General features: G+C 46.2%; 1 protein-coding gene across 8 annotated transcripts in view; it reads left to right on the top strand.

The window, feature by feature from the left end:
- The first annotated feature begins 7,510 nt into the window (after positions 1-7,510).
- BCL2L1 (BCL2 like 1) overlaps positions 7,511-22,820 on the top strand; it is a 46,321-nt gene continuing 31,011 nt past the window's right edge. Inside the window, exons 1-3 of one of the 8 annotated variants that reach the window (XM_072943991.1) lie at positions 7,951-8,852; positions 9,154-9,832; positions 11,098-11,350. In XM_072943991.1, coding sequence (XP_072800092.1) covers positions 9,266-9,832; positions 11,098-11,220 — 690 coding nt within the window. In that variant the 5' untranslated portion in view covers positions 7,951-8,852; positions 9,154-9,265 and the 3' untranslated portion in view covers positions 11,221-11,350. Of the gene's footprint in view, positions 7,736-7,950; positions 8,853-8,926; positions 9,071-9,153; positions 9,833-11,097; positions 11,351-16,743; positions 17,132-22,820 lie in introns of those variants that run through there. The other 7 variants (XM_072943992.1, XM_015237902.3, XM_006202676.4 and 4 more) reach the window with 7 other exon arrangements.

Below are 22,820 nucleotides of genomic sequence, written 5' to 3'. Positions count from 1 at the left end.
AGCAGAATTTTAGAGCTGAAAGGAGGCCTAGACACACCTGGTCCACTCTATCCACAATTGCAGGCATTATGCTTTTGGCTTTATCCACAGGAAAGGGGTTGCAATTTTAAATAAGGTAGTTCAGGGACATTTGGACGAAGACCTGAAGAAGGTGAAGGAGTGAGCCATGCAGATATCTGAAGGAAGAGTGTTCCAGGCAGAGGGAACGGCAAGTGCAAAGGCAGGAGCAGAGAGGCACGTTTTAGAAAGAGGTCAGAAGTCCGGGTGGCTGGAGCAAACAGACAAGGAGGGGAGTACCGGTAAATGAGGCCAGATTTATTCTGGGCTGGATGCAGACCAGCTGGGCCATTGTAAGGAAACTGATTTTCACTCTGAATGAGGTGGGAGTCCTGGGAGGGTTTGGAGCGTTGATTTAGTCTGTGCTTTTAATGAGATAATTCTGGCTGCTGTGCTGAAAACAGACGGAAGGGGAACGAGCATGGAAATAAAGAAATCAATGAGTAGGCTGTTGCATCAAAGTCATGAGAAATTGGAAACCACCTAAATGTCCATTATTTGTTGGGGGTATTTCAATCAAGTGTCTACAGAGCGAAATACAAAACATCAGTTCTAAGAGAGTTTGTACAGATCTGAAGTGACAGGGAGGTATTTTTGAGACACATTTTTTAGTTAAAACATAAATTGCTGATTAATATAAATTCATTACGAAACCATTAGGTTTTTTAAAAATATGCAGAACAATGCTCCACCTTTCCCAAGGGTGTGAATAAGTGACAACAGCCAGCACTTGCCTGGTACTTACGTCTACCAGGCACTGTTGGCAATGCTTTGCTCGTATTAAGTCATTTCATCCTAACAATAACCTTGGAAGGTAGGTAAGGTTATCATTTCCATCTTATAGACTGAGGAAATTGAGACTCAGAGAGAGGTTAGATAACTTCTTCAAGGTCACACACAAGTTTGTAAGTGACAGAGCCAATATTTGAACCCAGGAAGGCCAACTCTAGAGGCCAAACCCTTTACAAGAGAGGTAGAGGGGGAGCCTGTCTGAGAGAAATTATTCAGGCTCTTCAGGCTCTGTTTTAAAAAGTGAGAGGGAAAAGCCCCAACTTCTACACCTGCCCCTTCCAGATCTTCTTCACTCTGTGTCTGTCACCCTCTCCACCATCTATTTGGTGTCTCCAAGCCAGAAATATGGACCTGCCTTCAAACTCAATGGAGACCTCCTTCGTGGAGAACAGAGGACTGTTGGTCATTGGCTCTGGGTGCAACACAACCCTCAGACACTTCCAGGAGAGGTGGCTGTGATCACTCACAGACACTCCTTGCAGAAGGTTGCAGGTGACAGTCATCAAAAGGATCCCTGGGGAAGGGGCCACCACTTTGTCTTCCACAGTTCCCATCCAAACAAGCACAGGAAGCTCTGTGGGTGTCCCAGTCTCTTCCTTCATGGCTGATACGGAATTTATTTTGGAGGAAGGACTACAGAGACCTTAGCACACTGTGATTAAAAGTAATAGACTATAGGAAACAACCCAAGTGTCCACCAACTGATGAACGGATAAATGAAATGTGATAAATCCATACAATGGAGTAGTATTCTTTAATAAAAGGAATAAAGTACTGATATGTAGGACATGAATGAACCTAAAACATCCTAAGTGAAAGAAGCCAGACTCAAAAGGACAAATATTGTATGATTCCATGCAAATGAAATTTCCAGAACAGGCAAATCCATAGAGACAGAAAGTAGATCAGTGGTTGTCAGGGGCTGGGGGCTGGAGGGATAGACAGTAACTACTGATGCAGATTTTTTCCCAATAAGCTCATGTATAAAACAGACAAACAGTGAGGTCCCACTATACAGCACAGGGAACTATATTCAATATCTTGTAATAGCCTATAATGAAAAAGAATATGAAAAGGAATATGTATATATGTATATCTGAATCACTATGTTGTACACCAGCCATTAACACAACATTGTAAACCGACTGTACTTCAGTTAAAAAAAGTTTAAAGAAAAAAAAGCTCATGTAAGATCAGCAGTAACCAGGCTCAAGTGGTGCTTCTGTCCTCTTCTGGGAGCAGGAAGAAGGGAATCGCTTGAAATTCCATCCTCTGCATTTGCAGTCGGCCCTGGCCTAGGCCAAGGTAATAGTTAATAGTTAAGACTTTTCTATTTTAGAAAAGTTTTTAAATTACAAAAATAATACATGCTTATGACAGAATGAGAGTGTATGTTAGATGCTGTACATTTATTCTTTCATTTAATTGCTGTAAAAACCTTACCAGGTAGGTGCTCTTATTTCCGATTTCCAGAAGGAAAAAAAACGAGGTTCAAAGAGGTGACATGACTTACCCAAGGTCACACAGCAGGGTTAAGATTTGCAGCCAGGTCCATCAGTGTTCATAAATAGGTATGAAGTCAAAAGTGAAAATGCCCCCATTTCACATGCCAATTCTATGCCTCAGTTAAAAAACTAGTGTTGAAAGATAAATGTGTATCTTTTAAAAATCTTTTGATGCAAATACAAACCTTCATATAACTATATCTACACACACATGCATTTTTATACTTTTATACATGTGTCTTTATTTTTTCATTTCAAAAGTAACACCTTCTTGTTTGTAGTTTTTGGAAAATACAGAATTTACTAAGGAAGAAATTAAAAAAAAATGTAACCTAGCCTTTACAGGCAACATCTCCACTATTAGCATTTAAGTGTATTTCCTTCCAGTCCTTTTAAAACTGATTTATTAGATATAATAAATAGTAGTAGATACAAATATAAATATATATGTGTGTAAAATACATAAAAAGTCTAAAGAGTAATGAGGCAACACATTCTGTATACATCCAATTCAATTTAGTAAGAAGAACATTTCCATTCTCTTTCAAGGTCCCAATTTTATCCTGTTCTCCCGTTCATTCTGTATCCTCCCCTGTTAATGTGCAATGGCTATCTTGAATTTCATGTTGATTATTCCATTATATTTCTTTATCATTTTACCATATAGGTATATTTCCCTGTATGAGTTATCTATTTATTGCTGCAGAACAGATTACCCCCAAATCTAGCAGCTTAAAATGACAAATATTATTATCATATACAGTTTCTGAGGGTCAAGAATTCAGAGAGTGGTTCTGACTCAGGGACTCAAATAAAGTTTAAAGTCAAGTGTTGACTGTAGTCATCCGAATGCTTGGCTGGAGCAGGAGGACCCCCCTGTGACTGGAGGCAGGAGCTTCAGTTCCCTATCACACATGGGCCTCTCCATAAGGCTGATCACAATATGGCAGCTGGCTACTCCCAGGGTGATGAGAGAGAAAGAGAGAGAGAGAGAGAGAAAGAGGGAGATTGGTAACCTAATCTTGGAAATGACATGCCAACATCTCTGCCATTTGTTATCAGTCACATAGAACAACTCTCGTACATGGTGGGAGGGGACTTCACAACAGTGTGAATACCAGAAGGCAGGGGGCCATCTTGGAGGAGTCTGGCTGCCACAAACCCTACACAGTATGTTGATTAATTTTGCTTATTTTCAAACTATATATAAATGGAATCCTATTGCATTATTCTTTTACAATATTTTTCATGCACTATGTTTCTAAGATTCCTTCATGCTGAGTGTAGCTAAATCCGCTTATTTTTTTTCAGTGTATCATATTACTATGTTTAAACATACTACTCTTTGGTTAACCATTTGCTGTAATGGACAACTGAGTAGTTTCCAAATTTTTGCTATTACAAGTAGTATTGCTATAAACATTCTTATACCTGCATCTCACACATATGCAAGAGTTATTTGGGGGGGGGTTATTTTGAGTGTATATCAAAGAATAGAATTGCTGGGTCATAGGTTGTGGGCATCTTCAGTTGTACTCATTAACAATACATTTTTTTCCAGAGTTATTCCATATTCTTGAACCACACTTGATTTTATCAGATTTTCTCATTTTTGCCCATCTGGTGGGTATGAAATGGTATCTCACTGAGGTTTTAATTTGCATTTTCCCTGATAACTAGTGAGGCTGAGCATCTACCTCAAACTCTGGTTTATTGACCACTCTGTTTCTGTTCCTCTTTAGCATTTGTACAGGGCTTCCTCCATTTTTCTTGTGCCTTTATCATGTTGATTTCCCGGCCTTTTTTCCTCTGCATGGTATTTAGAGTTGAGATCATGTCACACATCTAATTTTGTATAATTTTATTGTCACTAAACATTACCATAAGCATGTCCTCATCATCTAAATCTTAGCAAATATTTTTTTAAATAGTTTTTTCCAATCAAAGAAAATACAGTCATGTTTAGATAATACAGAGACGTATAAAAAAGAAAATAAAATCATCCATAATTTGACTATGCAGCAATAATCACCTTTTTGCATTCTGGTATAATTCTTTCCTCTGTATTTTGCATAAATTGTACATTTTTCAATAAATTAGAATAATTCTCAGTATAACTTTGTTAATTTTTTTAACAAAGTGTTATATTTTGAGCATTTTTCCACATCATTAAATCTGTATGAATTTAACCCATTTAAAGCATCACCCTGTTTATTGAACTGCTCAGTTTTAGTTTTTCTTTCCTGTATTATAAATAACCTTGTGTAAATATCTCTGTTGGTAAATCTTTGGTTGCATTTCACTTCTTTTCTTAAATTTGATTCCAGTCAAAGATTATTTCTCAATGATCTTTCCAGAGCCATTTTTGAAGGCTCTTGATAAATATTGCAAAGTTCTCTTCCCCAAAATCTCTATCTTCCCAAAACATAAATCTCTTCATGTCCTTTCTGTTCAGAAAGCCCAGTTGGCTTCTCCAGTGTCTATTTAGTGTCCTGCACACGTGGATACATGTTTCCATTCAGTCTTCTTTGCCACCACTCCCTCTCAGTCATCCCAGTTTATTTCTAGGATACACCTGGGCTTTCACATTAACCCTCCATACCTTTGTTCAGGCAGTGCCTTCTGCCTAAAATATCCCTCACTTCTTTTCTCTCCCAGGCAAAATTTTACTCTCCTTTTAAGGACCAATTCAGTTAAGCCCATGTCTCTGGGTAGAGTTGATCTGTTCTCTGCTGGGCTCCCAAAGCACGTCATAAACCTCTATAATGAAAATTTCCACATTGAAATGATTGTGATACCACAAATTTTAAAGCTGGAAATCAGATCATGTCCTGCTCTGGTTTAAAACCTTCTATGGAACATAACAGAAAGTTCAGAAATTGACACAGTACACTGGGGAAAGCAGACTATAATAATGGAGACATTTCAAGTAAGTTGGGAAAAGAGGATAATACTGGGATAACTGGGTAGTTATTTGGAAAAAAATGATGGACTCCTGCTTCACATGTCACACCAAAGCGACCATATGATGGAGCAAAGATTGAATCATAAAATATGAAACCATGTAAAAACTAGAAGAAACCAGAGAATTCCTTTTATAATATTAAACTGGATAAGGTCTTTGTAAGAATAACATAGAACCCGGAAACAACAAAGGAAGAGACTCATAAATAAAAATACATACAAAATAAAAGTTTTTCCATGGTAATAAATAATACCTGGAAAACTATTTACAACTTACATGTAGAAAAAAAGGATAAAAATTCTATAAACCAATGAGAAAAAAAAGTTCAACAGACTGACTGAAAAAAGGGCAAATGAACAGAGAATTCGCCAGAATAAGAGCCCCCCCTAAAAGGACTCATAAACATGAAAAATTGCTCAATATCACTCTTAATAAAAAGAAATGGGAGGAGGGGTATATAGCTCAGTGGTAGAGCACATGCTTAGCATGCAGGAGGTCCTGGGCTCAATCCTCAGCATCTCCATTAAAAAAAGAAAGAAAGAAAGGAAAGCAAAATAAAAGCGCCTCTCAGTTTTTATCTATCTGATTGGCAAGAGTAAAAATGTTTGATAACACACTGCGTAGTTCAGAATGTGAGGAAAGAGGCAGTCTCATACCGTATGGATGGGAGGACAAACTGGTACAACTGCTACGTAGAGCACTCTGCCAATATCCATTGAAACAAAACAAAGACAAATTAATATACTCATTTACCAGTCATTCCACTTCCAGGAATTTACCTAACAGATAAACTCCCACATATTCAAAATAACAAATGGACAAGTTATAGCTTTATTTGTAATAAGATAAGACTGGAAACTACCTAAGTGTTCCCAAACAGTGGATTGGGCAAATAAATTAAAGTGTATCTTTAAAAAGTTGTGCATTAATTTAAAAAATTGAGGCAGACTCAAAGCACAGAGCTCAGCAAAAAAAAAAAAAAAGAAAAAAAAAGCAAGATGTAGAAGTGTTTATAGCATGCTACTATCTGTGTAAAACTTTTATATATATAAATTTGCTTGTGAATACACGGACCATCTCCTGAAAGACAACAGAGGAAAGGGCTTAAGAGTGATGACCTCTGTGACAAGAACTGTGGATTGAATAGCAGGAGTGGGATGAGGACTTACTTTTTAATTCTATGCTATTTGGTATATTTTTAATATTCTATTTTTACTCGATTAAATACTATAAAATAAGACACCTTTCAAATGTTTACAATCAAGTCCAACTCACTTCTATGGTCAACTCTCCAAACTCCTCTCGCCTCACGTGTGTCCTCCATCACTACCTTTTCACCTTCTGGGACGTGCCAAGATCTGCCTGCCTGAGGACATTTTGCACAAATTGTTCTCTCTGTCTAGGTTGATGTTCTCTAAACTCTTCAGATGAGTTGGCATTTTCTTATGCTTAAGTCTTGGGTTCTATGTCATCTCTTCAAAGAGGGCATCCCTGGCCACCCTACGCACAGTTGTTGAAAAAAATGCCTCACTTCCTCCCTGGGCAGGGAGGGTAGGGCTTACCTCCGTAACCACCCACCCTAAAGCAGCACCTCTTCCTTCACCCTCTTTATAACAACACCCTGATTTGCTTTCTTCATAGCATTAGTAACTATTTGAAATTACCTTGTTTGTTATTATCCTAGTTGTTTACTGTCTCTCCATCTCACAGGCTTAAGTCTCTGTGAAAGCATGGGCCACGTCTTGTCTTGTTCCTAACTCTATCTTCAGCAACCCAAAGAAACATTTGCTGAATGAGTTTATGCGGCATACACTACGGACTTAACAAATAACAACTCTTTTAATCATGGCAATAAATCAATGAGGAAGGTTGGTTTTTATTCATTTTACAGTTAGGGATAATTGAGGCACACAACAGTTGAGTAACTTCCCCAATTGGCAAAATTGGAATCTCAGACACAAGGTTCTTAGCCACAACACGGTGTTTTTTCGATATGCAAACTGACAGGTGGATGAAACTGAATAAGCGTATGAGTGGATGAAACTGAATAAGCGTATGAATGGATGGAAAAGTGAATGTAAATTTTTTTTTTTTTGCGTCTCCGGATTCCCCAGCTTTACAGCAAGGGGGCGCTCTCGCCCAGGTCTTGACGCCAGTCCTCAAGGCGCGCACTCCCTCTGCGTCTCGGGCTCGCGCGCGCTGCCGCGGCACCGGAAGTGACTGAGCTTGCAAGTTCCCCGGGTCTCTTCAGGGGAAACTGAGGCCGGTTCGTTCGGAAGAGACAGCGCGAGCCGTCAGCCAGGTAGGCCGGCCCGGGTCCGCGGCGCAGAACTCGGCCGCGAAGAGCGCTCGCGTCTGGAAACGACCCGGCCGATGAAGGGGGGATGTGGCCCCCAACGGCTCGCGGGGCTCGCAGGTGAGAGCGCCGCCTCCCCGGTGCGTGGCAGGCGCTGCGCCCAATGGGAGCCCTCGCCGTCCTGCTTCCCTGCTGCCTGGGCTCGCTGATTGGCTACGCCTGGGCGGGCCGCCGGGGGCGAGACCCCTCCTCCCAGAAAGGTCTAGGGGGCGCCCCTGAGGGAGAGCGGTTGCCTAGCAACGGGGCGGTGGCCCGGTGGGTACCCGGCCTAGCGCGCGGAGGAAGCCGCGAGGCCGCAGCCCTCCCACCCCGGGCTCCGGGGAGGTGCAGCCCCCGGCCCCCAAGCCTTCCCGGGGGCGCCAAGAAGCCGCCCTGGGCCTGTCCCCAGGAAAACGTGATCTCAGCTGTGGGGGCCCTCGAGCAGGCCTCGACCCCTCTCGCTGACCCGAGGAGAGGCCCGGCGCCTCACCCTCACCGGTCTTTGTGCAGGGCGCCGGCGGCCATTGTGTCCGTGCGGGGAATGGAGGACCCTGCAATCCCCCACTGCCACCGCCACGTCCAGGGCCTTTGGGGAATTCAGAAAAAACCAGCGGCGTTTCTGGGGGGTCCCCGGCTTTCAGCCTCCCAGAAAGGCCCGGGGATGGCCTTTCCGAAGTCAGACCGCAGATCCGAGGCAGTTTCCCCCTCCTTCCGTCCCTCATCGAAACCTTGAGCCTCATTGAGAAGTCCCTTCAGGGTTTCGGAAGCCTCACACTGGGCTGGTACTTAAATAGAAAAAAAAACAAAAACTAAACCTCACACCAGCCACCTCCGGGAGAGTTCTCCTGGCTCCCAGTAGGAGGCGGAGAGCCAAGGGGCGTGCAAGAGCGAGGGGGCTGGGCTCCCGGGTGGCAGGAGGCCGCGGCTGCTGAGCGGCCGCCCTCGATCTGGGCGATGGAGGAAGAAGCCAGCGAGGGGGCCGGTTCCTAAGCTTCGTAATTCCTGTGTTGCCTTCTGGGCTCTCGGTCTGCCGGGTCGTATGATCCCTCCAGCCAGAGCTGCCTTTTTTTTTTGCCAGCCTCCTCGAGGCCGGCTGAGTTACCGGCATCCCGGCTGCCACCTCTTCTCCCGACCTATATGATACAAAAGATCTTCCGGGGGCTGCACCTGCCTGCCGTCGCCTGAGACGGATTTGAATGTAGGTGGTGCGGGGGTTGTGGTTGGGGCAGACTGCCCATGGGGGTGACTTTCTGAGGAAGACAATTCGGAGAAAAGGGGGTGGCTGGGGTTTAAAAAAAAAAAAAAAAAGACCGGTGTGATGATTCAGAGTCCACTGGTGCTTTCAATTTGACTTCATTGAAGTCCCTTGGAAGCTAGACCTAGACCTTCTTAAGAGCTACAGAGAACCCAGTTCTGGTACGTGGAGCGGGAATGGGGTGTTGTAGCGTAAATAGCATGCATTTATTATTTTTTTTCTTAAGCTCTTTCTCTCTCTTCAGAACCTCATCTTGACTTTGGATCTCAGAAGAGAACCACTAAGCAGAGACCAGACTCAGTGAGTGAGCAGGTGTTTTGGACAATGGACTGGTCGAGCCCAACCCTATTATAAAAATGTCTCAGAGCAACCGGGAGCTGGTGGTTGACTTTCTCTCCTACAAGCTTTCCCAGAAAGGATACAGCTGGAGTCAGTTTATTGATGTGGAAGAGAACAGAACTGAAGCCCCAGAAGGGACTGAATCAGAGATGGAAACCCCCAGTGCCATCAATGGCAACCCATCCTGGCACCTGGCAGACAGCCCCGCGGTGAATGGAGCCACTGGCCACAGCAGCAGCAGCTTGGATGCCCGGGAGGTGATCCCCATGGCAGCGGTGAAGCAAGCGCTGAGGGAGGCAGGTGATGAGTTTGAACTGAGGTACCGGCGAGCATTCAGTGACCTGACGTCCCAGCTCCACATCACCCCAGGGACAGCATATCAGAGCTTTGAGCAGGTAGTGAATGAACTCTTCCGGGATGGGGTGAACTGGGGTCGCATTGTGGCCTTTTTCTCCTTCGGTGGGGCACTGTGCGTGGAAAGCGTAGACAAGGAGATGCAGGTATTGGTGAGTCGGATCGCAACTTGGATGGCCACTTACCTGAATGATCACCTAGAGCCTTGGATCCAGGAGAACGGCGGCTGGGTAAGGACCACGCCCCTTGTGTGTTCCTTTTCCTTGACCTTTTGGCAGATCTCTAACAGCCTTTCCCCTGTATCTCTTTCTGTTGTGCTGGGTGATTATTGGAGATGTTGATTGTTAAGGAGATGTACTGGCCTCATTGCACCACAAGAGGTTAACTGTTCTAAAATACACATGACCTAGTTCCACAAGGACCAGACATCTTTATTCTGGTCATCCTCATGACCCTACTCTTTCATACTTGTGTTCCAGTTTCTCTGCTGAAGAAAACATAGCCTGTGTGTTCATTTGGTCCCAAAACTTTGAGAGTTGAAAGTTAGTCCAGTGTTCCTGTTACCCTGACATAATGGCTCACCACGCTAAGGGGTGATGAGTGTAACACCTGGAGAAGATAGGGAGAATCAGTGACCCACAAGCTTCTCCAGTCTTACTCCCACAGGATGTCAGTGGTGTCCCGAGCTTCCCTCCCCCAAATCGAGTTCACTTTATTTCAGGTTTATATGGCCAGGCAGGAGCTCCACTGGCTTGGATGGCTGAGGATTGTCTGATTTTAGGGTGTAAGCCATTACGGTGGGCCAGTTGTGTTTCTCCTGCACCCCTGTGTTCATTGGCCCTAAAGTGTGCAACTTTCTGTGTGGTTGGCCTGTTTGCGGAGCTCTTGCTGTGTCACGCATTAAGCCCAGGGACTTTGCACCTCAGTGCCTGGAGTCGGTTGGGGAGCTCCAGCTGTTCTGCCTGTTGCTTTCCGGCCGGGGCCCTGGGGCCTCTTCACTGAGCACTGTTTTGCTGGCAAAGCAAGAACCCGGTCTGTGGGGCTGTGTGGGACATTGAGATTCAGTGGCAGACTTAGGAAACTGACACGGGTGCAAGTCCCAGCCCTGTGACTTAATTAGCCATGTGACCTTGGACAGGCCAGTTTTACCTTCAGTCTCTTCCACTAAAAATGTGTGGCAAGCCCTCCTTGCCTTGCAGATATTGTAAATCTTGGATCTAATATGAGTGCACTGACTGACACCAGCAAGTTTGCTGTAGAAGTTGTTAATGGTCCCAGATACACTTTCTGGGCCCGGGAGTCATGCCTCATTCCTTTCCCAGGGAAGAGAATTCCCCTGCCCATCTCCAAGTCAGGATGAGATAGTGGTGAGAGCCTTTACCAGTGGTCACTGTAGGCTATTTTTGCTCTTTGCGGTGAACTTAGTCCTATCTCCTTGCTTATCTCCCTGCCTAGGGGAGGTGCAGGGCTTATGAGAGGTATTCCTTCCCCTCAGAAAACCCAGAATATGGAGCTGGCTGTGGAAAATTCATCATCTATTGAAGGAGCTGAGGTGGAAGGGCCATGCACCATGGACTCAGGAATGTTAAGAATGCAATCATCCAGAGGCTGGGCCTAAGGCGTGGCAGGCACTTCAGTTTACCACTGAGCCGGGGACCTCCTGGAACCCCACCCATTTTTTTGCAACTTCATCAACTCTTCCCACTGTTGGTTCTTGTAAGCCAAGGGGTCAAGTCAGTAGGGGTCAGATGACTGGGGTAGGGTTGGGGAAGGTGAAGGTGGAGGGCTCTCTTCAGCCTGGGCTGACCAGACTTGAAAGCGGTTCTGTAAATGAACTCCCTGGGGGGATAAATGATTAAATAGTTCCTCTTGGTTAGTGTGAGGACCTCTCTTATTCCCTCCTGCTTTGATTCTCTTTGGGGCAAATATTTGTTCAGCTTATTACAGGAGGGACAGGATTCCAGCACTTCAGACACACCCTCAGAAGCATCTCCAGGTAGAGACTTGGGCCATTTGCCCACTTCGCTGACTATTGTCTTTGGCCAGTGGTCCTAATACCAGGTGGATTGTTGCCAGCTATTAACAAAAAGCAGTGTGGGAGAGGTTCCTGGTCTGCCAGCCAGCTTCTGAGAGGGCTACCTGGATCAGAGAATTGCTAGTCACCCAGTGTTGCACACGGAAAGAGGCTTTAGACACAGCATGTGGCAAGTTCATTAGATCAATCCTGGGTTGAAATTCCATCTTCTGTCTCTTTGCTCAAGAATTGTCAGAGCCAGTTGGACAACATACCATATGTTACTTCCTCTTGGTGAACAGAGGGGATGTGTGCAGAAGAGCCAGTTATGTCAGAACCATTTCTGTGCACGCATTCTCCCTGAGGCCAGGAGGTAAAGAACGTTTGACGTGGGATCCTTTGGGTAGAAGGTACCTGCCCACTTCCCTCTCAGGTATCATCCTGTTTGAGCTACAGACTGGCTACTGCAGTGGCATCTCATAACCTTCCTGGAGGCTGCGGCTGGGGGAGTCCATGAGTATAAGAGTTATGAGCCATTCCACCCTGGGATATGCTCTAAATTTAGCATCCCTACAGGAAAGGAAAAGGAAATGAGCCTTTATGGAATACATCTTAGGCATGAGGCATTGTGTTAGGTCTTTTACTTATGCAACCAAAATTTACTGAGCATCTCCTATGAGGTGGGCATGTGCTAGGTGCTGGCCATAAGCCAGACACAGTACTTTCCCTCATGGAAATGACATGCTATTTCATATATTCCACACAATAACCTTCTCAGGTAGGTGGGTTTATTCCCAGTTTACATATGAAGCTCCTGGTAGATAAGTGACTGGCCCCAGGTATCCCTTTGCCAGTTAAGTGACTAAGTGAGAACTTACACCTAAGTGGGCCTGATTCCAAAGCCTAAGTTCTTTCCATCCATATCAGGTTGTGGTAGGAGAAATCATGTGAGCCAGAGATGCTGTTGGGCCAAGCACATCATGCCTGTGAAGGTGCTCGCTCGGATCTGTGATGCTGGCCTTGTTCAGGAGCTGCAGGAAGAGCAGCACCTTTGTGAGCAGTTCAGAAACTGCGGGAAGAACAGGTTCCCCGAGGCATGGGTGTAGCCTCTGTAGATTCTGGCATTGGCAAAACTCAAAGGGGTTATCAGGGGTTTGTCCAGGGACAGTGAGCTTCTGGTTAATTTTTTGTTGTTAAAACCAATAGGTGAATATCGTGTGCATAAAAGGGGATGACGGCCTGCTCCAGGTATATCTGCTTAGTTGTACATGATTCTCTAAGGGCTGGAATTCTAGGCTTATAGCCATGCTGCCTACCTGGAGTCACCTGGCAAGATGCTGAACCTGTCTCTCTGGTCCATCCATCTCTCCCACCTGTAAAATGAAATAATGACAGCCACCTGCCATAGCTTGACTCTAGTAAAGGCTCTAGAACAAAGGCTCTTCCTGGGCTTAATTGTAGGGTGGAGCCACCTCTTTGAATGAATGGGCTACCTGCCTCAGAAAACTGAACTTTGCCCCCAGAGTTTCTGGAGAAACAAAGCCAGCCCCTGAGATATTCACCTAGAATGGTAAATGATGTGACCTTCCCTGAAGGGACAGCATGTTTCTGGGGCTTTCCAATGGGAATCTGAACAGTTCTGGAGTGAGGACCCAGGTGGGCCAGGCCATTTTGGAATTACTGTCCCTGGAAAACCCCATAGCTTGATGGAAACACCTTGTTGAGAGCAATGAAGAGTGTGTGGGGGGAGAAAACATACTTTGGCCTTTCCCGGGCTTCATGGCTCCGTGGTTTTCTAGTTTCCGTAGGTTTCTTCTTGCCTGTTCTGGCTTCTTTGACACTGATACGTGCTTCACTGAAGCACCTCCGTGACCTTTGCAGGTCTCAGCAGCTGCTGGCAATTCTGCGGTTTTCTTGGGGAAACCCCATTAGAAACCCCAAACGTGGAAATTTTTAGTAATCTCATTCAGGTCCCAAAGTGAGGTAGAAGTGTCTCAGGGGCTCCCCCTCAAAACAAAACACCCAGTTCTGGATGTACATTTAAAGTTGCCCTTAAAACTCCATCACCATCACAGGGTTTTCCAGACATCCTGGGACTAGTTTCCCCAGTAGCCCCACAGAACCCTTCAGCTTTTGGTAGAAAATTACCCAGGTATTTTTTCAGGCAGCCCCAGAGGAACCCAGAGTTTTTTGACTTTTGTGTGGGCAGTCACCAGGTTTGTTTGGGCTACAGGAAGCAGCAGTTGTTAGTTGTCCCTTCCCTGGCAGGTATCCATCCTTAGGCCAGTGGGCTTGAGCATCTCTTCTGTGCTCAGCCTCCCTGGTTTTTCCAGTGCCCGCAGCCTTCCATCACAGGACTTTCTTTCAGCAGCCAAGGTTTTGTTTGGGTTTAGCACAGATAGATTTGGGGGTGATCCCGGTGGGCTGCTCTGCTATAGAAACATAATCTCCTACTACCTTAATTAGCAAGACCCTGTCCCCACCCCCAACCTAATTCCATGGAGTCCTCCCCAAGGACTCGCTCTTTTCTTTGAAGGAGTCACTCTACTCCTGGATCCCCTCCTCTTTTGCTTCTCCAGCCAACAGTCTGTCTTCCCTGTTCCCAGTTGGCAGATCTGAGTCAGACAATCCCACTGGGTCTTTTTGTTTAGCCTGGGGAAGGGAAGACCCAAGAGAGCATGATCACTGGTTTCGAATATCTGTAGGAAGAGGGGCTAAGCCTTTTAATGGCATGGTACCCAGCAGAATTTGGATATATGAGAGGAAAGTCACATTGGTACAGTTTAAGTGAGTGTGAAGAAGGCATTTCTAAAACTACCATACCTCTCCTAGGTTTAGGAGCTTCCGGAGGGTGGAGTCCACATCTTGTCCATACTTGCTTCCTTTGCGCTAGCAGAAGTCTTAGGCGTAGCAGGTACCTAATGAAAGAGTTGCCCACCACATTTCTGAAGAAACAGATAGTTATCAAACTGGAATAATCATAATGGGAATTGCCTTTTATCTAATTATTCATTCATGAATTCAAATAGTATTAATTGATTTCTTACTGTGTGCCAGGCTGTCCTAGGTACTAGTAGTATAGCATTAAACAAAACCAAGTTTCTGTGTTGTGGAGCTCACGTTCTAGTGGGGAGAGACAGACAGCATGTAATTACATACATATACAACATGTACCAGGTGATAGTAAGAGCTGTGAAGAAAATAAAGCAGGCTGAGGCATAGGGCATTCCTAGCAAGGGAGGTGGGACTGCAGTTTGAAGAGTGGTCAGGGAAGGCAGCACTGAAAGGTGATACTTGAGCCAAGACCTGAAGAAGGTCAGTGGTGAATGTTATGGGTACCTGTAGAGAGAGTATTATAAGCAGAGAGAAGGGCTCAAGAAGAAGTGTGCTTGGCAGGTTCAGGGATGAACAAGAAGGCCGGTGTGGCTGGAGAAGAAACAGCAGAAGGGAAGTGGCCAAAGGTGAGAAGGGAAAGTGGTTGGGACTGAGCAGGGAGAGGTCGCCAGGGGCCCGATCATATAGGCCATTGTAGGCCATGATGAGGATGTGGCTTTGAGTGAGAAAGAGGCCAGGAGAATATCTGGAGTGAGAGGGGGAAGTGATCCGAATTCTGCAAGAGTGGCAGCTGGGAGTCCAGGGAAGAGGCTGATGTAACTGCTGGGTGAGGAAGAATGGTGACTTGGATCAGGAGGCCAAAGTGGAAATAGTAAAAACGGACTAGAGGACAAGACCAGGCTTGCATGTGGTGTATTGAATGGTCTGGCCACCTTGGAAGCCACAGTTTTTAACAACTTGAAGATCATAAATCAGGGCTTAATAAGCTGGATGTTCTTCGGGGATAGTTCTTTTCAGATGTGGTATCCTGAATGATTCCCCCTACTCTAGCATTATTTCTGTCTGAATAACTGCACTACTCTGGGTTGAGGTCCCAGCTTACCCATGTCTAGCTCTATGACCTTGGGCAAGCTCCTTGAACTCTCTGATCCTTGGGACAAATATTACCTGTTTACAAGGTCATGGCAAAGACCTAATGAGATCTGCCTGAGATGCATAGAGCCTGGCACAGGTTGGTATCATAATTCTGATCATCTTTGCCACAGAACTCATGTCAGATACCCATTCACAGGATCTTCAGCATCTATTTTCCCTTGTTTGGACTCCGTAGTGACGCTGTGGCACATCCTTAGGGCAGGCAGGCTCTAGCAGGGTTCCTGTCATGGCAGGAGCTCTGTAGTGCTTCTTTACCATGTTGGCATAAGCACTGGTCTTAGAGGCAGGATCCCAGTTCTACACTCAAATCTGCTTCAACTCACTGTCTCACCTTAGCCAGGTCACTTCACCTCTAGCCTTCAGCTTCCCCATCTGTGGGATGGAGGGTTGAAGTAGACAGTCTAGGAATCCTGGTTCTCACTGGCCTTAGACCTTGTGGCAGATTCCACCATTATGGCATATTTCACAGTAGTTACGCTTTAGGATGGCTCTTTCCTATGAACAACTGCAGCACTCTGACTGCTAAAAAGTAACTAATCCCAGTATCCATGGAGGGTAGTTTATCACTGATCCCACAGTAAATGCTACCCCACATTCACGTAGCACTTTACAGCTGAGAAAGTGCTTTCCTATCCACCTGGCCTTTTTGAGGCTTATAAACTGTCCAGGAAAGTGAGCAGAGGGAAATGGGGCTGAGAAAGATGAAGTGACTTGGCCAAGGTTACAGCAGGAGGAGGACGCAGGACTTTGAAATCTGGACTTCACCACTTAACTTGCTGCATGACCTTGGGCAAGTCTTTTAACTTGTAAATGGCAATAATAACAACACCTTATTCTGAAGATTCCGTGAGTTAGTTCAGGTCGTAAGCCTCTCAGAATAGTATCTGTTCATATCAGCAGCCACATTCTAGGGCTCCTTCAGTCACAACATCTGGCTTCCTGTTTATTACATATTGATTTTTGTAAATAGTGTTTTTGCAGAAAGAAACTGCCTTTGGGACCTTCTGCTACTGGGTTCCATCCCTGATGAGACTCTCAAGCCAAGCAGGAGCCTTAAGGCTAGCTCCGAGCTACAGGGCTTTGTGGGCAGACTCCAGAGCTCCCCTCGGAACTAGAGGTTTTTCTCTTGCTCTTCAGGAAATACCATTGCAATGACTTCCATGGACTGCTTCCTGTCCCAGCCCTGCAGCCGGATTCTTGCTGGCGAGAGTGTGGAAACTGGAAAGTATCCCCAAAGGCTGCCCCCCCCACGCACACAAAGTACTTTTTTTGGCCATGTCCTTCCCTTTCTTGTCAGTTACTTTCTTTGCTCCCTTCCCCCTCACCCTTCACCTAACTTCTTTCTTTGACCCAAGATCATCCCTTTAAGTTTTAGAAAATGTATTCCACTGAGTTCTGTCAGACCTCTCCACCCACTCCACATTGGGGGTTGGTCAGAACTCCCGTGTTCTCTGATGGCTCCACCACTAAGTAGCAGTTTTAGTCTTGGACTCCCCCTAGAGGGACATTAAACCTGTCACTTGCAGTGCTTTGTGTCATCCATTAACCCTGAGTTCCCCTAGGAGTCCCCACCCTCCACCCCCTGCACAGGCCTGGAACTCCTGAGAGAGGTCTTAGAGGTTTGGCACATAGAAACCCTGCTCTGGGAGACCGATGACAGAGGGTAGAGCGAAGCAGAGCCCACCACCGCTCCCTGCGGTCACCTTTCAGGAGGAAGCTAGGAGGTTGAAAACCTTGTTGGACAATCATCTGAGGAATGGGAGCTAGCCTGGGAGGGGATTGGAACGCACTCAACTATGCCTCAGATCCTTTGTTCCGCTCTTGAAAGGGAAACATTCCCCTCCCTCCTCCCTGGCCACACACACGTGCCTTTGTTCCCCTGAGTCAGGCGGGGCCAGGAACACTGTGTCCTTCCAAGGAGCCTGACTTGCCTCCCCAGAGGCTGGCCTCCTGGTCAGCAGGACTGAGATTTTTGCTCAGGAGCCCCCTGCCTCATGTCCTTTCTGTAGAAGAGTCTTTCTCTCAGAGGCTGAGAACTGGCCTGCAACAGCTGCCCAGGGGCTTCCCTGGTATTCTTCCATGTGATGCCCATGTCCCAGGGTTATATAGTCCCTCCCTCTTATTCCACTTGGTGATTAATATTATTGTTAATGTTACTATTAATAGCACCTAACATTTATCAAGTGCTTATTCTATGCCAGACATTGTTCAAAATGCTTTACACGTATTCATTTATTCCATTCGCACAGCAACACTCTGAAGTTGCTACTATTATTATCCCCATTTTACAAATGAGGAAACCGAGGTCCGGAGATGTTAAGCAATTTATGCAAGGTAGCCTAGTTAGTAAGTGACAAAGCCTGTGAGGGTAGCATCCAAGCTCCCACTTTTAAACACTACACTGTGCCCTCCCCCGACTGTACCAATGTCTAAATGATTTTTGGCATTTATCCAGTGCTCACCGTGTGACAGGGCTTTTACCAATGTCCTCTCTGTGTCACCGTCCAACAACGTTATTATTATAGGATGATGGGATTTGGGGGGACTCAGTGGGAAGTAGAGTCAGGGTTTGAAACCAAGTCTGTCATACTCCACGCCTATGTTCTTTATCTCTAAGCCCTCTTAAAAAACCCTACGGGGTAGGTGGTGTTATCCTCATTTTATGGTTAAGATGACTGAGGTTCAGAGAAAAGTGACATGCTCAGGGCTTCACAGGCTAGTACCAGGACAACTTGGGATTCAACCTTGAGGTGCTTGACTTCATAACCCTTGACCACCATAGTGGTCTATAGCATGAGGATAATTGCTCTTATATGCATGATAATACTTTATAATTTACCACACCTTTTTGTATATATCATTTCAAAGTGAGGTGGGTGAAGTGGGTATGTTCAGTCCCACATCAGAGCGGAAGCTAAGGCAAGAGGCCTTACCCCACAGTAAATGGCTGAGAATCTGTGTTCTGGCTTTTAACTCAGTGTTATCGATGTTGCGTGCCTTCCCTAAGGCTGGATTCATTGCTCAGAGCTGTGCTCCGAGTTGTATTGCATTTGTTAAATTAGCAAATGAATGCTTTGTACCTGCTAAATGCTGGGGAGACTGGCTCTTGCAGTCAGGGGGATTGGGTCCCATCCCTCAGTGGCCTGTTTCCGTGCCCCACACCTTGGGCCTTGCTGCTGTCCTTCTGCTGTCTGAGTCAGGCCGTGTGCATCACCCTTCCGTCCCCTCAGCTCCCAGACACACCAGGCAGGGTTCATTATAGTATGTACTGATCACTTTCGACACACCCACAGATAAAACTGCACTCAAGATTTGACACTTAGCTTAATTTTTTGCTGGTGCTGTGGCACTAAGCAAATCATCTCTAAATTCTCATCCATAGATCTGAGAGAGTAGTACCAGCCTACCAGAGGAAGTGAGGCTCAGATGAGCAAGTGAAATACAGAAGTGTTTTTTAGTAATAATGACAGATGCTATGTGTTGAGTGCTTGCTCTGTGCCAGGTGCTATGTTTATTCCCCTGACATAATCATCCTGTTTGGTCCTCACAACTGCTCTTGTGGGAAGATGGAGAATCCAGAGCTTCAAGAGGCTCTGTAACATGTCCACAGTAACACACATTGTGATAGGCAGAGCTGGGTCTTGCACTCAGCTGTATCTGGTGCCAAAGCCTACACTTAAGCCAACAGCGTCATTGCTTCTTTGCAGGCCCAGACTGGCTTATTTTACCCTGAGTACCTGGCACAGGGCCTGGGGTTGGGCAAGGGCTCAGCCAGGATCTGCTCAATGAACATGAAGAGTTGTTATTATTAGATGCAAGTTAGACTACAAAGATGTCTCTGTGCTAAACTCATTTAAAGCAGTAGGAATAGACCCACAACACTTGGTGAATGGCTCCAGGCGAACTATGCCAAATCTGTAGTATAGGCTCCAGAAATGGAAGAGGACAGACCCACTGGCTGCATCTCACAGGTGCCCTGGACCTCTGTCAGACCGGCGGCCTCCACCCTCAGCCTGCATCATCAGTATCCACCTTCTCCCTCTCCACCTACATCGCCAGCCCAGGCCCAATTCTTTGGCAGAATTGGAAAGTGTCAGGAAGAGGAAAGGTGACTAGAGGCTTGAATAATAGTTTTCTCAGCAGTGTGGCTTTGTGCAATTCACACCAAGTCCTCAGTTTCCTCATCTGTAAAATGAAGGTAATAGTCATCCCTTGATGAAGATAGTGGTGGTGATCCCTTTTGCAAAGGCTTGCCTGGGTCACCCTTCCCCTAGGTCTGATCAGGGCTGTCTTATCATTTAGATCTCAACTCAGATATCACCTCTCCAGAGGGGCCACACATGTTTACCTCTTTACTGCCCATCTCCTCTTGTAAAACCTAAGCTCCCAGAGTGTAGGGGCTTTGTCTCATTTTTCTTCATCCCCAGCATCTAGTAGAATGCTTGGCACATGGGAGACACTCAGCAAATACTTGTTGAATGAGTGAGTGACTGTAGCCCACCTAGTACAGTGCCTGAACACGGCGTGCTCTGTCAGCGTTGGGCAGCATTACTACTACCTGTTAGGAAGGTGTGGACCATGAAGGCTTTCAGTAGGTGGAAAGAATGTGGCAAGGGCAGCCTTGGTAGGTAAGAACCACCCAGACAGAGCTGGAGGAAATGTGTATGAAGCATTTGGGAGACAGTGAAGAGGCAGACTGGGTTCTGGAAGGAAGAAGGGAAGGATGCCTGAGGTGCAGGCCTTTGGGCAGAGGGATGGGAATGGTTGATGGTAGAGGTGGGCCGAAAGGGGAGAGGTCTCCAGTAATCACTGGAAAAGAGAATCCCTTGGCAGCCAGGGCTCAGCAGGCAGAGCTGCAGGGGGAAAAGAGTCAGAGGCACCTGTGACCTGCCAATCAGGTAGGCTGCCTTGGTTGTTATTTTGGTGCTCCAGGCCAGGTGCAGATTCAAAGGCTTGATTGAAGCCTTTTGGCAACTCTGGTCTCAGCAGGGTAAACATCACCTGTCTCCTGCCACCTGCGGCAACAATGCCAGGAAGGTACCCTTGGCAGGCCCAATGGGGCCCAGCTCTCTTGCTGCCCTTGTGGAGCAAGAAATACCCCCAGGAGAGGCCACTCCTTCCCTGCCCCACAGCTTCCTTTCTAAGGGGTTCAGGCGGCAATAAGGTACCTCCTGCCCAAGAGCCCATGCCCCCCTCCGCATGGTTCTGGCCCATGGAAGGCAGGGGTGGGGCATTGGGAGCCGTTGACAGCTGGGCCCAGCTTGGGGGAGGGGTCAGTTTGGGAGCAGGTGCAGATTTCGGGGAGGGTGGAGCCTGAAGGGAAGTAAGGATCTTGGTAGACTGCAAAATTTCCCTCCCCATCCCCCAGCCACAGCTGGCTTCTCCAGGAACCTGATGACCTAGTTACAATGCTTAGAAATTGTTAGCGTAGCTTGCAGTTCAGGGCTGTGCCAGTCTCTCCTCTCTGAGGCTTCTTAGGTCCAAAAGGTACCCTGGCATTCCCCCATGAGGCTTCCATGTGAAGGACATGAACCATATCGCATGCGCAGGCCTCTTGTTCAAGACAGGAAGGAGTCAATCAGGTTTCTTCCCATCTTCCCTGGTGTGCCCCACTTCTCCCTATCTCTGGGAAAAGACCCCCTCCCTACCCCCATCCCCACCCCCTCTGTCTCTCTCTGGGGTTGGTGGTGGCAAATGGAGGTCACAAACTTCTTCCCTGGAGGTTCAGCAGCAAAGGAAAGACTCCTGTGGCCCTAGGGTAGCTTGAGCATACCTAACCGTTCCCTCCTTACCTTTCCATATCAGTGTGACCTTCAAACCTGATAAAAGAGGGTGAGGAAGAATCTGCTGGGGGTTCCAGAGGCCCCAGCCCTCCCAGGCAGCAGCTGCTATTGGTATTCTTGGTGTCTGCCTCACCAGTGCCTTCCTGGGAGAAATTCTGTCACTGTTAAGAGCCAGGTATAAAATTGGACAAACCAATGCTGAATCCTGCTTGCTCTCTAATTATCCTTGGACAAATTACTTAATCTCCCCCAGCCTTAGTTTCCTCATCTATTAAAAGGTGAAAATAATATGTAGTACTTTTCTTGAAAGACTCTTTTGATCATGAAAATAACTGGTAAAATACATGGAGCACTTATCACGGAGCCTGGCATATAGTAATTACGTGGTATGCCGGCCACTATTACTACTGTTATGAGCAGATTGCCTTCACAGGTGATCAGGTAGCTGTGATCACTGTTGTAGCTACTCTCCAAGAGCAGACTTTTAGGCTGACAGAGAATGTGGATGTCCTTTGAACCAAAAGCTTGGAGATTTTAAGATTCCTAAAGCTGGGGACTATAGCTCATAACCTTGTCCCCAGCCTCCTCCACAGGGACCTCAAGTCATGCTTTGTACACAGTAGGGGTTTGGCCAGTGTTGCTGACTGGGCATTTGGCAATGGGGCATATTGTCTTTGATCTTTGCTGAGTGCCTCCAGGAAGGCAGGGGTCTCCTACTCTGCTTTGTTCATTGCTGTATCCCTAGATCCTGACACAGAACATGGAACGTAGAAAGTGCTCGATCATTATTTGTTGACTGAGTGGAAGACTTGATGAGTTGAGTATTTAAAGAGCCTAGGAGCATGCTTAGCACATAGTAGATGCTTGACATGTGTTCGAATGATTAAACAAGGTGCCATGGGGACTGGGAAATTTTCCAGGATGGCCCCTCTCCTTGTTTGCTGCACGGCCATAAGCCTGTTGCCTCATCTGCTGAAGAAAGATAACGCCTGCCGTGCCTCCCTCGTGGGCTAGCTGAGAGGCCGAAGGAGATGATAGATGAAAAAGCACTTTGAGAACTACAAATGTTTGGTCTTGTTGCTGCTCCTTGACTGAGATCAAAACCATAACTGTGCCATTTATGCATTCTTTCATTCTTTCATTCAACCAATAAGCACTTTTTGAGTAGAAGTAACATCCCAGCTTTCTCACTTATCTAGCTTCATGAATTTGAACAAGTTACTTTACTTCTCTAAGCCTAGACATCTGTACAAGGGAAATAATACTCATTTCACAGGATTGTTGGGAGAAAGGCTGAGCAAGGTGCTCTGAGCCTATTTAGGGTGGAAACCACGTCTCATTCACTGTCATCAGCTACTGTTGGACCTAGCACTTGGTGGCTGAGTGTTTAGTGTCCGAGTTGATAAACATTCATAATGATGAGCGGTGCAT

The sequence above is a fragment of the Vicugna pacos genome, chromosome 19 (genome assembly GCF_048564905.1).
Source record: "Vicugna pacos chromosome 19, VicPac4, whole genome shotgun sequence".
In the NCBI taxonomy this organism is placed as follows: Eukaryota; Metazoa; Chordata; class Mammalia; order Artiodactyla; family Camelidae; genus Vicugna; species Vicugna pacos.
The sequence above is the reverse complement of the archived record's forward strand: the minus strand, read 5'-3'. Positions and strand labels throughout refer to the sequence as shown.